Below are 15,421 nucleotides of genomic sequence, written 5' to 3'. Positions count from 1 at the left end.
CACACACACACACACACACACACACTCAAAGAGCTTGTGTTGTTCTTCTTGGTGATGATGACGGTTATGGCGATGTTCTACATCAAATTATGTTGACCTTTATGGCAGAAGGGGACGCCCTTATATAGACTTCCTTACATCAACATGCTTGCTCACTTTTGTTCCACCTTCCTCATAATAGGTCAGAAAAACAATTAGTCGATCTCCATGACAACGCTGATGGAGCAGTTTTTATTCTGGAGGGTCCAGCCTTGGTGGTTCTCAGGTGAGCCACCTTAACTTCCTGTCAGGCCCATATATGGACTTAGAGGTTATTAGGGGTGTGGCTGTTGGTATGATGAACGAAAATAATGACATTTTATGGCCCTCTATTCCCCGTCAGAGGACAAAGTCTTCCTCTACCAACAGACGGCAACCGCATTCACTGCAGTTTGCCTTCAGTAGAGTTCCTCGAGTCTTTCGTCTCTTCTTGACTCGCCCGAGTTTGGTTAAAATCATGTCGACCGCCATAGAGTCCACCGGCTTCGTCATGTGCATCATCAGCTGGCTGGTTACCGGGGCGTCGCTGGCCAACGACTACTGGAAGATCTCCACCGTGTCGGGCAGCGTCATCATCTCCCAGAGGCAGTTTGAGAACCTGTGGCATTCGTGCGCTGAGAACAGCGCTGGCATCGCAGAGTGTCGAGACTTCGAGTCGCTGCTCTCTCTGCCTGGTAAGTCGACTCCCCATGGACGATGAAGATGTTCTTCAATGAGATGGCACGCATACAGGAAGTGGAGGAGCAGCAACCTGGATGGTGATCACATCTGAAGATAATCACCTTCAAGTTATCGAGAAGTTTCCTCCTTTCTATCTATGATTTTCTAAAAAGCTTCATTATTTTACACAACAAAGGTTCTTTTTTTCTGAGCGCCAACTGCTCAAACGTTGCATAGCCATAAAAAGGTGCAGCCCACCATTCTTATCATTGCTGTCAACTATTAACTGACCTCGTTACCAACATCACTTCGTCTTTCGCCTTAACTACTAACCTAGTTGGTTCTCATCAATAGAGAAGTCTCCAGGTTTCACATAATGGTCTACAAGTTCAGTCTCCAGGTTCTCATCATGTCTTAGCAGTTGGTTCTCATCATGTTCTAATAGTTGAGTTTCCAGGTTCTCATCATGTTTTAGTAGTTGAGTCTCCAGATCTTCATTATGTTCGAGTGGTTGAGTCTTCAGGTCTTCATTATATTTGAGTGGTTGAGTCTTCAGGTTCTCATCATGTTTTACCAGTTGGTTCTCATTACGTCCTTATAGTTGAGTCTCCAGGTTCTCATGTTTTAGTAGTGGAGTCTTTTTGCCCTCATTATGTTCTAGTCTAGTGGTTGAGTCTACAGGTTTTCATCATGTCTTACCAGTTGGTTCCCATCACGTTTAAAGAGTTGAGTCTCCAGGTTCTCATATTTTAGTAGTTGAGTCTCATTGTCCTCATTATTTTCTAGTGGTTGAGTCTCCAGGTTCGCATCATGTGTTAACAGTTGGTTCCCATCATGTTCTAAGAGTTGAGTCTCCAGGTTCTCATGTTTTAGTAGTTAAGTCTCCTTGTCCTCATTGTGTTCAAGTGGTTGAGTCTCTAGGTTCACATCATGTTTTACCAGTTGGTTGTCATCATGTCCTAGTACCTGAGTCACCAAGTTCTCATCATGTCTTACATGTTGATTCACATCATGTTCTAAGAGTTGTGTCTCCTGGTTCTCATGTTTTAGTAGTAGAGTCTTTGTCCTCATTATGTTCTGGTGGTTGAGTCTCCAGGTTCTCATCATGTCCTAGTAGCTGAGTCTACATGTTCTCATCATATCTTACCAGTTGGTTCCCATTATGTTCTAATAGTTGAGTCTCAGTGGGGCGGCATAGCTCGGTTGGTAGAGTGGCCGTGCCAGCAACTCAAAGGGTTGCAGGTTCGATTCCCGCTTCCGCCATCCTAGTCACTGCCGTTGTGTCCTTGGGCAAGACACTTTACCCACCTACTCCCAGTGCCACCCACACTGGTTTAAATGTAACTTAGATATTGGGTTTCACTATGTAAAGCGCTTTGAGTCACTAGAGAAAAGCGCTATATAAATATAAAAGAGAAGTCTCCAGATTCTAATGTTTAAATAGTTGAGTCTCCTTGTCGTCGTTATGTTCTAGTGTTTCTCATCAAGTTCTAGTAGCTGAGTCTACATGTTCTCATCATATCTTACCAGTTGGTTCCCATCATATCTTACCAGTTGGTTCCCATCATATCTTACCAGTTGGTTCCAATCATGTTCTAATAGTTGAGTCTCCAGATTCTAATGTTTGAATAGTTGAGTCTCCTTGTCGTCATTATGTTCTAGTGTTTGATGTTCCAGGTTCTCTTCATGTCTTAGCAGTTGCTTCTCATCATGTTCCAATAGTTGAGTCTCCAGGGTCTCATCACTTTTTAGAAGTTGAGTCTCCATTATGTTCTAGCAGTTGAGTCTCTAGATTCTCAACATATCTTACTTGTTGAGTCTCCAGGTCCTCATTATGTTCTAGCGGTTGAGTCTCTAAGTTATCATGTTCTCATGTGTTATCAGTTGGTTTGCAGCATGTCCTAATAGCTGATTCTCTATGTTCTCATCATGTCTTACCAGTTGGTTCTCATCATGTTCTAATAGTTGAGTTTCCAGAGCCTCATTGTGTTCTTGTAGTTGAGTCTCCATGTTCTCATAATGTTCTACTAGTTGGGTCTCCAAGCTGTCATCATGTCTTACCAGTTGGTTATTCAGGTTGTCCGTGTCTTACTAGTTAAATCTCCAGGTCCTCATTATGGTCTAGTAGTTGAGTCTTCAGGTTCTCATAATGTTCTACGAGTTGAGTCTGCAGGTTCGCATCATGTCTTACTAGTTGGTTCTCCAGGTTGTCATTATGTCCTAATAGTTGGGTCTCCATGTTCTATACAGTATTTGTAGTTGAGTGCCCACAGGTTCTCAAACTGTCTTTGTAATTAAGTTTCCAGTTTTTCATTGTGTCCTCCTATTTGAGTCTCCAGGTTCTCATCGTGTCCTACTAGGTCAGTCTACAGGCTCTAATTGTGTGTTACTAGTTGATTCTCAGGGTTCTCAACCTGTCCTATTAGTTAAGTCTCAATGCTGTCGCTGTGCCCCACTAGTTAAGTCTCCATGTTCTCATTGTGTCTTACAACTAGTTAAGTCTCTATGTTCTCATTGTGTTCTTACAATCAATCAATCAATCAATTAATCAATGTTTATTTATATAACCCTAAATCACAAGTGTCTCAAAGGGCTGCACAAACCACTATGACATCCTCGGAAGAACCCACATAGTTGAGTCTTCAGGTTCTCAAAGTGTTCTACTAGTTGAGTCTCCAGGCTCTTATCTCATACAAACGTAACTGACATTACAATATTAACATGAAAAACTGTTGCGATCTGTGGCTCAGATCTTCACGTGTTTGTTTTTTCATTCTGTCTGCCCCGTTTATTTCCTGTTTTTATCCATCACTATGGTTACACATCAGTCCACCTGCTAGTCTCGCCCCGCACACCTGCTAATAATTATCACCCTCCTATTTAAGCTCACCTTTTCTGTTCACTCATTCTCGGATCCTAATTTGCCCACGCGCATCAGTGACGACTCTCATCATTCGTATGTATTTTCTCGCTAGCTCTCACGCCAAGCCACTTTATTGTCTAGCTTTCATGCTAAATGTTGTGTTTACTCTTTTGTGTCCTCGTACCAAGTTTTAGTTTTCCTTGTTTTATCCTAGCTTTCACGCTAGCGTCTTTTGTTTACTTTTTCTCTTTACACCAGTATTTTTGTTCATAGACTTTTGTTATTAAATACCCTTTATCTTACCTATGCTGTGTTCTGCTTCGACGCATCCACGGGAAAACCACACCGGCATTACCATGCCGAAGAAGAGTCTTCACAGTAGTATTATTACGGATTCATACATAAGTCAAGTAAATATTTGAGTATTTATTTTAATAAAAAAAAAAAGATGTATGATGATATATTATTAGATAATATTGCATAGAAAAATAAATGCAATTTTTTTTTTTGTCTGTTAAAACAACAAATACATTTAGTGAGAAAAGATAAAGTACTTTGGTGATGCATATTATTTCCAAGCTTTCGTGGGTTACAAAAAATGATGTGGCGGGACAGATCTGACCCCCGGGCCTCAAACTAGACACCTGCGGACTAGATACATTCACAGATATGAATATGAATATACAGTAAAGCTTTAAAGGCATTGGCGAAAAAGTGAATTTTATGTACTTGCATCCATAATTTTACATTGTTGAAATCAAATGTTAGCGAAGCTCAAAAGACCACCTCTCTGTGTGTCGCCAAAGTATCTACAGAAATGTGTGTATGTGAAGCATGAAGTTGGCATGAGGCACCGCAAATTTCCATGTTGATTCATCTCATCAGATTTTTGTGCTTACGCAAGCTCAATACATGAGGCCCCAGGTTGTCATCGTGTCCCACCAGTTGAGTCTCCTGGGTCTCATCATGTTCTACAAGTTGACAGTGTGTTTGCGTGTTGTTGTAAATCAGGGGTGTCAAACTCATTTTAGATCGGGGGCCACATGCAGAAAAATGTACTCCCACGGCACGATAACTTAAAGGCCTACTGAAACCCACTACTATCGACCACGCAGTCTGATAGTTTAAATATCAATGATGAAATATTAACATTGCAACACATGCCAATACGGCCGGTATAGTTTACTAAATTACAATTTTAATTTTCCCGCGGAGTTTCTTGTTGAAAACGTAGCGGAATGATGACGCGTATGATGACGCGTGCGCGTGATGTCTCAAGTTGGAGGGGACATATTAGCGCAGCACCAATAGCGGCTAAAAGTCGTCTCTTTTCATCGCGCAATTACACAGTATTCTGGACAACTGTGTTCTGAATCTTTTGCAATTTGTCAATTAATAATGGAGGAGTCAAAGTAGAAAGATGGAGGTGGAAAGCTTTAGCCTTTAGCCACACAAACACACGGTGTTTCCTTGTTTCAAATTCCCGGAGGGGAAGCTTTACTATGGATCAAAGCGGTCAAGCGAACATGGATCCCGACCATTTGTCAACCGGCAGGTTTCGGTGAGAAAATTGTGGTAAAAAGTCGCCTCTTACTGGAGATCAGCGGAGCTTCTGTCGTGCTGCTGCTGCTGTGACTAATTCCCTCACAGACTGGCATCGAGACACCCGTGGACACACCCCTCTGACTATCAGGTACTATTTAACTCACTAAAACACTAGCAACACAATAGAAAGATAAGGGATGTCCCAGAATTATCCTAGTAAATGTGTCTAAAAACATCTGAATCGCTCACAATGCAATCGCCTTTTTTTTTTTACTTAATTTTTTATTTTTTTTTTCTAGTCCTTTGCTATCAATATCCTCAGCCACAAATCTTTCATCTTCGCTCAAATCAACGGGGAAATTGTCGTTTTCTCGGTCCGAATAGCTCTTTTTGTTGGATGCTCCCATTATAAACAATTTGAGGATGTGAGGAGCCATCACCCCGGTGACGTCATCGTCTGTGACTTCCGGTAAAGGCAAGGCTTTTTTATCAGCACCAAAAGTTGCGAACTTTATCGTGGATGTTCTCTACTAAATCCTTTCAGCAAAAATATGGCAATATTGCAAAATGATCAAGTATGACACATAGAATGGACCTGCTATCCCCGTTTAATTAAGAAAATCTCATTTCAGTAGGCCTTTAAAATTAAAGACATCAGATTTTTGTTTAAAAATACAACAAGCACATTCTGAAAATGTACAAATCATAATGTTGTTGGGCTTTTTTTTACACTTGCGTGTTGCGGTTAATAGTATTCTATCTTTATTTGTCGTTATTTATATTTTCTGAATATATTATGCGATAATGTTCATCGACTCAACTCATTGGTGTGAATTTTCAATCTATCAAGATAAACTACAGAATGTTATTTATGTAGTTTGATCATTTTCCTCGACTGATGTACTAACATCACATGGTTTATTTTGTACATATGTAGCATCATCTACAAAGATACAAAGAATTGCTATTGCGACATGCTGTGGCCACATTTAGAAGAGCTGTTTCTTTCCTTAAAAAAATTCAGGTTAATTTTTATACTTGGAAAACTTATCTCGCGGGCCAGAATAAAACCTGTTCGCGGGCCTGATCCGGCCCTCGGGTCGTACGTTTGACGCCCCTGTTGTAAATGGTGCGAGTGCGTTCAGCGGCTCGTTTGTGCATCTTTTAAAACGTGTGGTGTGATGTGTGTAGGTGTTATAGGAAATGTTTACTTACCTGCTTCTGGCGTGACGCAACGTGTCCTCGCTGCCTAGGGCATGTGCAGGCGTGTCGGGCGCTGATGATTGTGTCCTTACTGATGGGCCTGGCATCCATGATTGTCTCCCTGCTGGGACTCAAGTGCATCAGGATTGGGTCAACCAGCGACGCCTCAAAGGCCAAGATTGCAGGCACTGGAGGCATCCTGAGCATTCTTGCTGGTGAGAAAGCAAAAACTATTTCACCGAATGAAGTGAGCATACCAAGTCACGTTATGTCACATGTTTGCAGGCTTTTGCTGCATGGTCGCGTGCTCCTGGTACGCAAGCAGGGTGGTGGAGGACTTCTACAACCCGCTATTCGCCGGCGTCAAGTCAGTCCTCGCCAACAACAACATTGACCACACATCTGCATGCGGTTTTATTCTGACCTATGTGTCGGCAGGTTTGAAATGGGCGTGGGACTCTACCTGGGATGGGGAGGCTCCTGTTTGGCCATACTAGGAGGCGGCATGCTTTGCTGCGCCTTCAAGAGAGCGTCGGCTGGCAAGAAGAAAAGGTTACCAGTCATACACACTTTGATGTGACAAGGCAACTTTTCTGTAATGCCTTCTTTTGTTTGCAGCGGTATCTATGGAAACAGTCCACCACAGAAGGTGTACAAGCCTACAGCAAAGTCAGAGGCAGAGTCGGCCAGAGCTTACGTCTGAAAACCCACGTACACACAGACACACACACGCACACACAGACACACACGCACTCACACACACACACAAACACACACTCACAGACTCTTCTATTTGTTACCTTCTTGAGACCTCCAAAAAATGCCTACCTCTTTAGGACCACCCTGTCCAGATATATAAAGATTTGTATTGACAACAGTAATAATATATACATACTATGCAAATATAAAAAAGCCTGTTTTGAAAATTTAGTTTGAATTTCACAAGAAAAACGTAGAATTTTGGCAGTATTTTAACAAAAGTCTTAATGTTACTCAACGCAAGTCAAAATTTTACAACAAAAAACTGGACATTTGCGCAATATGATGATAAAAAATTGGAATTTTACTCAATTACCGTCGCAATTTTGCAAGAAAAGCTTAACGTTTTGGCAATTTTATGCAAAGATTTGTAAATTTACTTGAAAAAAGTCACAATTCGATTAGAAAACTTTAACATTTCGGGCGATATTATTATAACAATCGGAATTTTACTTGGCAAAATGTTCTCCCAAAAACGTCAATATTTTACATGAACAACAAAAAACTTGGCAATATTGCGATAAAAGTCAGAATTTTGTATGACAAATGTCACCATTTTGCATTAGAAAGTAATACTTTTACATAAAAAAGTAATACTTTTACGAGAAAATATTGTAATATTACAGAAGCAGAAAGAATATAAGAAATGGTTCCTAATTTTATAAAAAGGAAGTCGACACACTGTGAGAAAAAGACTGCTTTTAGTTAATTTTTGTTTTTGTTTTGTTTGTTTGTAATTGGTTTTTAATCTCCATTATTTACCTCAAGTTATTACAATATGTGTCAAGTTATTACAATATGTGTCTGTCTACATGTTTATTTTATGTTTTTAAATACATTTCTTACACACTTGTGATTACATATGTTGGCCAGAGGGGGAGCACTCAAAATTTTTAAACACACTTGTTATTCCATATGTTAACCCGAGGGGGAGCACTTTTAAAACCAACACAGTCAATTTGAAAAATCCCTCCTTTTTGGGACCACCCTCATTTTGATAGATTTCACCACCAGGGGTGCAAATGAGACATTCTCTAATGGATGCAATAGTTTTCTGTATTGAGACCATAATATCGGTCTTAACTTTTTCACCGGTCCTCATATGGAAGGTACTCTCTGTTGATGTCTCAAGAAGATTAGAAATACAAGAACACACACTCACACACGCGCGCACTCTGCCGTGGAATGTGAATTTATGGTTGAATAGTTTGTAAGACTCTGTATTTTCTGAAAAGTCATTTTTTATGTCAACTTAATCATGTTTGTATGACGAGAATAAATGAAGTGTTGTCATTGTGTGTGATTTTTTTAAACGGACAACAAATCTAAGATGACCTTTTTGTGTGTGTGTGTGTGTGTGTGTGTGTAATCACACTGATGATGATGATGCAGGACATAATCCATGTAACGTGTGCTGAGCTGCTGACGGCGGCAGAAGACTGGATTAAACGTTATGTCTGTCATTCACGGTGTCTTTCTATGTAGACGTGCGACATCACGTATTTCATTGTGTTGTTGCAATAATTCAGGGTCAAAGGTGACTCTGCACATCCTGCAATGTGAGCCTGTCAATCACATAAAACTATACACTATGTGTCAACTAGTTGTCAAAAAAATATACGGTAATGTGTGAAAAAATTAAAAGTCTCCTAAATGATGCAACGACACAATTGTCATCCTTTCCCGTAAATTAGACCTATACTTGCTGTTACTCTGCTAAGCCTTCTGGGTAACATTGTATATAAACATTTGGTAACACAGGCGGATCCTGTTTTCTTAATCTTATATATTAATTTAAAAATGTATTTATCCAGGTAAGGCAATTGAGCACGGATTTTCATTTGCAATGCTGACCTAACAAAGAGGCAGCATTTACATGACCGAGATGTTGAAGTGTGATGAAAACAGTTCAACAGACATTATCAACAAAAAAATACCACCATAGATTTATATTAACTGTTCACAAATGCTTTTACTGTGCAGGGGTAAACGTGTTGGAACATACATGAATATTTGAGAGAGGCAAACTAACACAGAGAATGTCTGCAATTTGTGGACGACAGACCAGACAATGGGCAATAAGGAAGCCTGTGATGGTGTTTCTTTCTGTAATTCACATGAATGATTACTATTATTCGCTATAGTTAATTAAAACAGTTAAGTAATTTGACAATAAGCGCTGAGTACCCAGCAGGCACAAGACATTGATAGAACGTTAATCACCTACTCAGTGGCCTAGTGGTTAGAGCAGGGGCGCTCACACTTTTTTTGCAGGTGAGCTACTTTTCAATTGACCAAGCCGAAGAGATCTACCTCATTCCTATTTATAATTTATATTTATTTATTTATGAAAGAGACATTTTTGTTAACAAGTTAATGGTGTTTAATGATAATACAAGCATGTTTAACACACATAGATTCCTTTCTTTCATGAAAACAAGAATATAAGTTGGTGTATTTGATTCTGATGACTTGCATTGATTGGAATTAGACAGTGGTGCTGATAACGTCCGCATTTTCAAATGGAGGAAAAAAAAAGTCCTCCTTTCTGTCCAATACCACATGAAAGTGGTTGGATTTGGCATCTCATTTGTCCAACTTGCATACTCGTTTTTAAACACTTTGTTATGAGAGTAGCATATGTGTGTGGCCCTTTAATGTCTGGCAGCAGGTGAGTGACGTCAGTGAGAGTGCGGGTGGGCAAGCAAGTGAGAAAGCGGTCGCTGAGGGCGGGGGAGAAATACATTGGCATCAAACTCCGTAGCTTGCTAGCTTGTGCACGCTAGCTTTCTGAGACTCTTATTTTGTTAGCACAGGCAGGATGAAACAGGTCTTTTATGGTGAAGACAGGAACTGTGCAGTCGGTCTTTAGAGTTTTGACAGTAGGTACGGAGTCTCTAGAAATAAAATGTGTTTCTCTGCGTCTGCCCTGTTAGTGATTTTTTTTCTTAAATATGAGCTCGCAGCAGCCAGCGTCATCTCACAAGATCCTCGGGTGCCGAGAATGTCAAACAACTGACGAAAGTGAAGTCTTGGTATGATTGATGATTGCTCATTTTTATGTATATTTTTTAATGCCTTGCTTGAGATCGAGTGACACACCCTCCGAGATCGACCAGTCGATCGCGATCGACGTAATGCCCACCCCTGGGTTAGAATGTCCGCCATGAGATCGGTAGGTTGGGATTTCAAACCCCGGCCGAGTCATACCAAAGACTATAAAAAATGGGACCCATTGCCTCCCTGCTTGGCACTCAGCATCAAGGGTTGGAATTAGGGGTTAAATCACCAAAAATGATTCCCGGGTGCGGCCCTGCTGCTGCCCACTGCTCCCCTCACTTCACCAGGGGGTGAACAAGGGGATGGGTCAAATGCAGAGGACAAATTTCACCACACCTAGTGTGAGTGACAATCATTGGTACTTTAACTTTAACTTTAATTATACATACATGTCCTTTGAAACGTTGCAAAATAGTTGTATTTGTAAACTGATATAACGTTGATGTCCAACGTTGGATTCACCTCGTTGGTTGGGAAATGACTAAATTTCAATGGTCAAATCAACGTCACAACCTGACCTTGAATAAACGTTGTCAAAAGGCATGTTGGTTCAACGTCATGTTCGAGTGGTAAAATATTGATTGAGAAATGACCAAATTTCTATGGTCAAATCAACCTCAGAATCTAACATTGATTAAAAAAGCATGTTGTTTCAACGTTACGTTTGATTTGCTCAATGTCAGGACCTAATTCAAAAACTTCCCAATGTTGTTTTAATGTCTTGTATCTGCTGTATTTGTGCTTTTACTGCAATCTAGTTTTGATATTAATGCCGTTTTTTTCCCAATTTTCGTTGAAATCCTGTGATGCCGCAAATTCAGTCCTTTTAGGCCACAACAATCACACAAAAAAAAGCCCGCAAAATCCTGGAGAGACTAATGAGACAATGTGCTGTCAGTGCTAGTGGTGGGGGATACAATCGAATTTTAGATGGATCGCAATTCCAATACAGACAATTATAAAATGAATTAGTAAACATCAATAATTAATAATAATTGTATTTATTGTAAATAAAGTAATGGTCGGGGTGGGGCGTGGGCGTGGTTGGGGCGTGGTTAAGAGGGGAGGAGTATATTTACGGCTACAATTCACCAAGTCAAGTATTTCATATATACATATATAAGAAATACTATATATATTCTAGCAATATATATATATATATATATATATATATATATATATACATAAAGAAGAGAAATACTTGAATTTCGATGTTCATTTATTTATACATATACACACACATAACACTCATCTACTCATTGTTAAGGGTTGAATTGTCCTTCCTAGTTCTATTCTCTGTCACTATTTTTCTAACCATGCTGAACATGCTATATCTTCCTCATTCTTCTGCTTCGTCTCCTTGTTGTGTGCGCAGTTGTGCACTGCACTCTCTAAAAGCCGGAGATGTTATTGTCACATATGCATGTATAGAAGATGGCAGTATTGTCCTGTTTAAGAGTGTCAAAACATTGCTGTTTACGGCAGACGAACTGCTTTACGGTAGACGAAAACGTGACTGCTGTTGTTGTGTGTTGTTACCCCGCTGGGAGGACGATAATGAAACTGCATAACAATAAACCAACACAAGAAACCAAGAAATCGCCCTCGATCATTCTACAGTTATAACGTCATTGGCCAGGCACGCCTGGCATGCTGTTTGTATTGTGGGAAAGCGGAAGTGAAAAAAGGCTGTCGACACGTCACTCAGGTCCCAATGGAACTGGAGGGGGCGTGGCCTCTGGCTCCGCCTGAATTTCGGAAGATTTTCAGGAGAAAATTTGTCCCGGGGGGTCTTCGGGAGAGGCGCGGAAAATCCGGGAGGGTTGGCAAGTATGCATTATTGGTAAATGTACAACGACAGTAGTGGATAAGGGACAGTACTACACTCTCAACATTCACACACCCAGCAACTACTTTGTATACTCTTTGAAGTGTACTGACACACGCTAAAAATTTTCGTCCAGCATTGTTTTCATGCTGCACACTTCATTCTGTGTGTTTACATCTACACACATACACACGCACGTTCGCTCGCACACACACACACACACACACACATACACACACACACAAACACACATACACACACACATACACACACACACACACACACACACACACACACACACACACACACACGCACACACACACACACACACACACACACACACACACACACACACACACACACACACAGACAGGGTTTAATCTAAGTTTGTTGTGCTGACAGAAGAGGAATCTGCTTCAATCCTCTCAGCGATCTCATTCACGGGAAACCACCGCAGGGGCGGGGTCACAGCCTGGTCACACCATTGGCTGCCGTAAAGAAGGGAGACATTGATGGACAGCCGATTTTTTGCATATAGAGCCAAACGCTCACATCCAACGTCACCAAACTCCTCTTGCTACATCGTCATCGTCATCCTTCCAGGTGAGTCTCAGCACATCATTTTTGTCTCTGTTGGGGATGTCAACCTGGTAAATATGTTGGAATTGTGTGTTACAAAGACAATCTAGTGAACTTTTGCCACACACACGCAAAAGGATACTGCAAGTGTGTTTGAGTCGTCACGGCAACAGCCACTTCCTGTCCATCGCTTGCAGACACCACCTGAGGCAGAATGAGCCCCAAAAATGTGGTCTTTAAGAAAATCTGCAAGGACAAATCGGTAAAGACACATAAAGACTTTAACATTGGGCGAAAGACAAAACAGTCTTTTCCCCGTCTCCAGGTGGGCGTCTACATGGGGAAGCGAGACTTTGTCGACCGTGTGGACTCCGTGGAACCAGTAGGCAAGGAACATTACATGACCTAAGACAGTCAGCGATATCTAGACGCGGGAATGTTAACCTGTCCTCCTAACCATTAGATGGCATCGTCCTCATTGACCCGGAGGCACTACAGGGGAGAAAAGGTCAGACAAGTTCCTCAGCGCTTCCTGGGGTCCATGACGGTGACATGGTGTCTCTTGCCACCCCTAGTGTTCGTCACTCTGTCCTGCATTTTTCGCTACGGCCGCGACGACATGGACGTGATGGGCATCGCGTTCCACAGGGAGCTCTACCTGTCCACTCGCCAGGTGTACCCGCCCCTGCAAGACCGCGAGCAGGGCATCCACACCAGGACTCAAGCCAAGCTGCTGCATAAGCTGGGGGACAATGCCTACCCATTTTTCTTTGAGGTGCCGCCGCTCTCCGTTTGACAAAAAATGTGTCCGCTCTCTTTCTTTGAAAAATAACGCCCGTTCCGTTGCAGTTTCCCGACAACCTGCCTTGCTCGGTGGCACTCCAGCCGGCCCCACATGACGTGGGCAAGGTGAGCGTCAGCACCGTCCCGGACTTTGACCGCATCCCAGAATTCAACATGCCTTCTCTCTGCAGCAATGTGCCGTGGAGTTTGAGATCAAAGCGTTCAGTGCCGAGAGCCAGGACACCAAAGTACGCAAACGGTAATGGCGGCATGAAGTCCATGCATCGAAGCCTCTCCTACAGCGCCACGGTTAAGGTCTGCTACATCTTGGGCTTGTCCTTTAGGAGCTCTGTGAAGCTGATGATCAGGAAAGTCCAGTACGGTCCAGACAGCGAGGGACCGGCGCCATCTGTAGAAATCACGCAGGACTTTGTCATGTCGGACAAGCCGCTGCATGTGAGGGCCAGCCTGGACAAGGAGGTGGGCTTCGCGTCTCGCGACCACAAACACTACAGTGCGTTCATGTGATCTGCTGCCGCTCTGTGTGCAGATTTATTACCACGGCGAGACCGTCAAAGTGCATGTCAATATCACCAACAGCTCCACCAAAAACATAAAGAACATCATCCTTTCTGGTACACTTAAGCTACTCTCCTTTTCCCTTTGGTGGAGATAGTCTCCACAGTGAATCCCTTCATGGTTTATAAGTTGATGGGTACGTGTCTCCAGTGGATCAGGTTGCCACGGTGGTGTTGTACTCCAACGACAGCTACGTCAAATGTGTCGCCATCGATGAATCGGGGTGAGTTTCACAATAATGACCGGCAAAATGCTCAAGATGTCAGCCAAGGCTATACTTTGTTGTATTTAGGGACGCCGTGTCTGCGGGTGGGACGCTCCAAAAGGTCTACAAACTCCTCCCCCTGCTGGCCAACAACAGAGAGAGGCGGGGCATCGCTTTGGACGGAAAACTCAAGCACGAAGACACCAACTTGGCGTCGTCCAGCGTGTAAGCCAACATGGAAAGGGACGCCAAGCCTGTCCTCATGTGACGCCAACATGTCGTTTCAGCATCAAGCCGGGCGTCTTAAAGGAAGTTCTGGGAATGATGGTGTCCTATAGAGTCATGGTCAAACTCATCATTGGAGGGTCAGTACCTATACATTTACAATGAGATCCATGTTGCTTCCAACTCTATCGCTCTTCTTATTGTTTTCAGCTTGATGGGGTCAAGGTATGTAGCCTCACATAACCTGTAAGATAGCGAAACTAACAGGGAGCTACCATGAACGTAGCATAAAGATAAGCTTCATCAGTGGTTTATGTTGCAGTGAGGTGGAACTGGAGCTTCCCTTCAAACTCATGCACCCAAAACCTGACACAGGTGAGCAAGGTGCTCCTCGTCAGAGAAAACATAACTGTTACACGTTAACAATTAAAAATATTCACATAAAACAGGATCGCAAATTAATTGCCCTCTTCTTTTTATACCGTACTCTTGTCACCAGTCAAGGAGAGGTGAGTATTTTCCACGTTATTGATTAAGTAGCTGTATCACTCAACCAGATAACACACATAGCCACAGATGATTGAATAGATAACTGGGTATTGTAATGCTATAGGTTTACGTTTAGGCTAGCGAGCTAATACAAAAGTGCTAATAGTTTGTGTGTGTGTGTGTGTAGTGAAATGGAGGAAGAGATGGTGTTCCAGGAGTTCAAGCGTTCTTACCTAAAAGGCATGATCTGTGACGACGATGACGAGGAAGGCAATGTGTCGGGCGGCGACGACATGGCGCCTAAAGAGAAGTGAGCGGCGGCTAGCGAAATAAAAGCGATAGCTAATTTGATCAACATGAGGTTGTATCTGTAAGTAAGAAGTCTTCATGTAGACATGCTACTTTAACTGCAAACTACCGCATATGAGACTTGATTCTATACATTTATTTGATCAAACAAAGCAAAAACTAGATGACTTTCGACATATTTGTAAGGTTGACGATCCGTGTTTCAGTTTGTATTTTATATGACGGAAAGAAGCATTTAAATAAAGCACTTCTTTAACACATACAGCATTTAATGTGAACTTTATTATTTATTAGT

At 42.0% G+C, this 15,421-nt stretch overlaps 2 protein-coding genes across 3 annotated transcripts; both read left to right on the top strand.

Annotated features, from left to right (window-relative positions):
* Positions 1-376: 376 nt before the first annotated feature.
* On the top strand, positions 377-8,362 carry cldn15la (claudin 15-like a). The gene is made up of 5 exons (XM_061920678.1): positions 377-713; positions 6,361-6,525; positions 6,596-6,677; positions 6,749-6,862; positions 6,929-8,362. The coding sequence occupies exons 1-5, from the start codon at positions 497-499 to the stop codon at positions 7,011-7,013; spliced, it is 663 nt and encodes a 220-aa protein (XP_061776662.1). The 5' UTR covers positions 377-496; the 3' UTR covers positions 7,014-8,362.
* A 4,041-nt stretch (positions 8,363-12,403) lies between these two features.
* On the top strand, positions 12,404-15,386 carry saga (S-antigen; retina and pineal gland (arrestin) a). 2 transcript variants are annotated; one of them, XM_061920675.1, is made up of 16 exons: positions 12,404-12,560; positions 12,638-12,798; positions 12,862-12,922; positions 13,000-13,044; positions 13,112-13,311; positions 13,386-13,445; positions 13,511-13,578; positions 13,664-13,799; positions 13,870-13,954; positions 14,049-14,121; positions 14,191-14,328; positions 14,391-14,468; positions 14,539-14,553; positions 14,651-14,703; positions 14,828-14,837; positions 15,005-15,386. In XM_061920675.1, exons 2-16 carry the CDS (start codon positions 12,751-12,753, stop codon positions 15,129-15,131), a joined length of 1,197 nt encoding a protein of 398 aa, XP_061776659.1. In that variant the 5' UTR covers positions 12,404-12,560; positions 12,638-12,750; the 3' UTR covers positions 15,132-15,386. The 2 variants fall into 2 exon arrangements, with proteins under 2 accessions (XP_061776659.1, XP_061776658.1); XM_061920674.1 differs by having other exon boundaries at positions 14,636-14,703.
* Positions 15,387-15,421: the final 35 nt, after the last annotated feature.

This window comes from Nerophis ophidion, linkage group LG14, assembly GCF_033978795.1.
Source record: "Nerophis ophidion isolate RoL-2023_Sa linkage group LG14, RoL_Noph_v1.0, whole genome shotgun sequence".
In the NCBI taxonomy this organism is placed as follows: domain Eukaryota; kingdom Metazoa; phylum Chordata; class Actinopteri; order Syngnathiformes; family Syngnathidae; genus Nerophis; species Nerophis ophidion.
This window is presented reverse-complemented; position numbering and strand designations above follow the sequence as displayed.

Coding starts and splice junctions, on each gene's coding strand:
- saga (XM_061920674.1), top strand. CDS start 12,751: ATGAGCCCCAAAAATGTGGTCTTTAAGAAAATCTGCAAGGACAAATCG. Junction 13,800..13,869: donor GGGCCAGCCTGGACAAGGAG/GTGGGCTTCGCG, acceptor CTCTGTGTGCAG/ATTTATTACCACGGCGAGAC. Junction 14,329..14,390: donor AACTTGGCGTCGTCCAGCGT/GTAAGCCAACAT, acceptor ATGTCGTTTCAG/CATCAAGCCGGGCGTCTTAA.
- cldn15la (XM_061920678.1), top strand. CDS start 497: ATGTCGACCGCCATAGAGTCCACCGGCTTCGTCATGTGCATCATCAGC. Junction 714..6,360: donor GTCGCTGCTCTCTCTGCCTG/GTAAGTCGACTC, acceptor CTCGCTGCCTAG/GGCATGTGCAGGCGTGTCGG. Junction 6,678..6,748: donor CCGCTATTCGCCGGCGTCAA/GTCAGTCCTCGC, acceptor ATGTGTCGGCAG/GTTTGAAATGGGCGTGGGAC.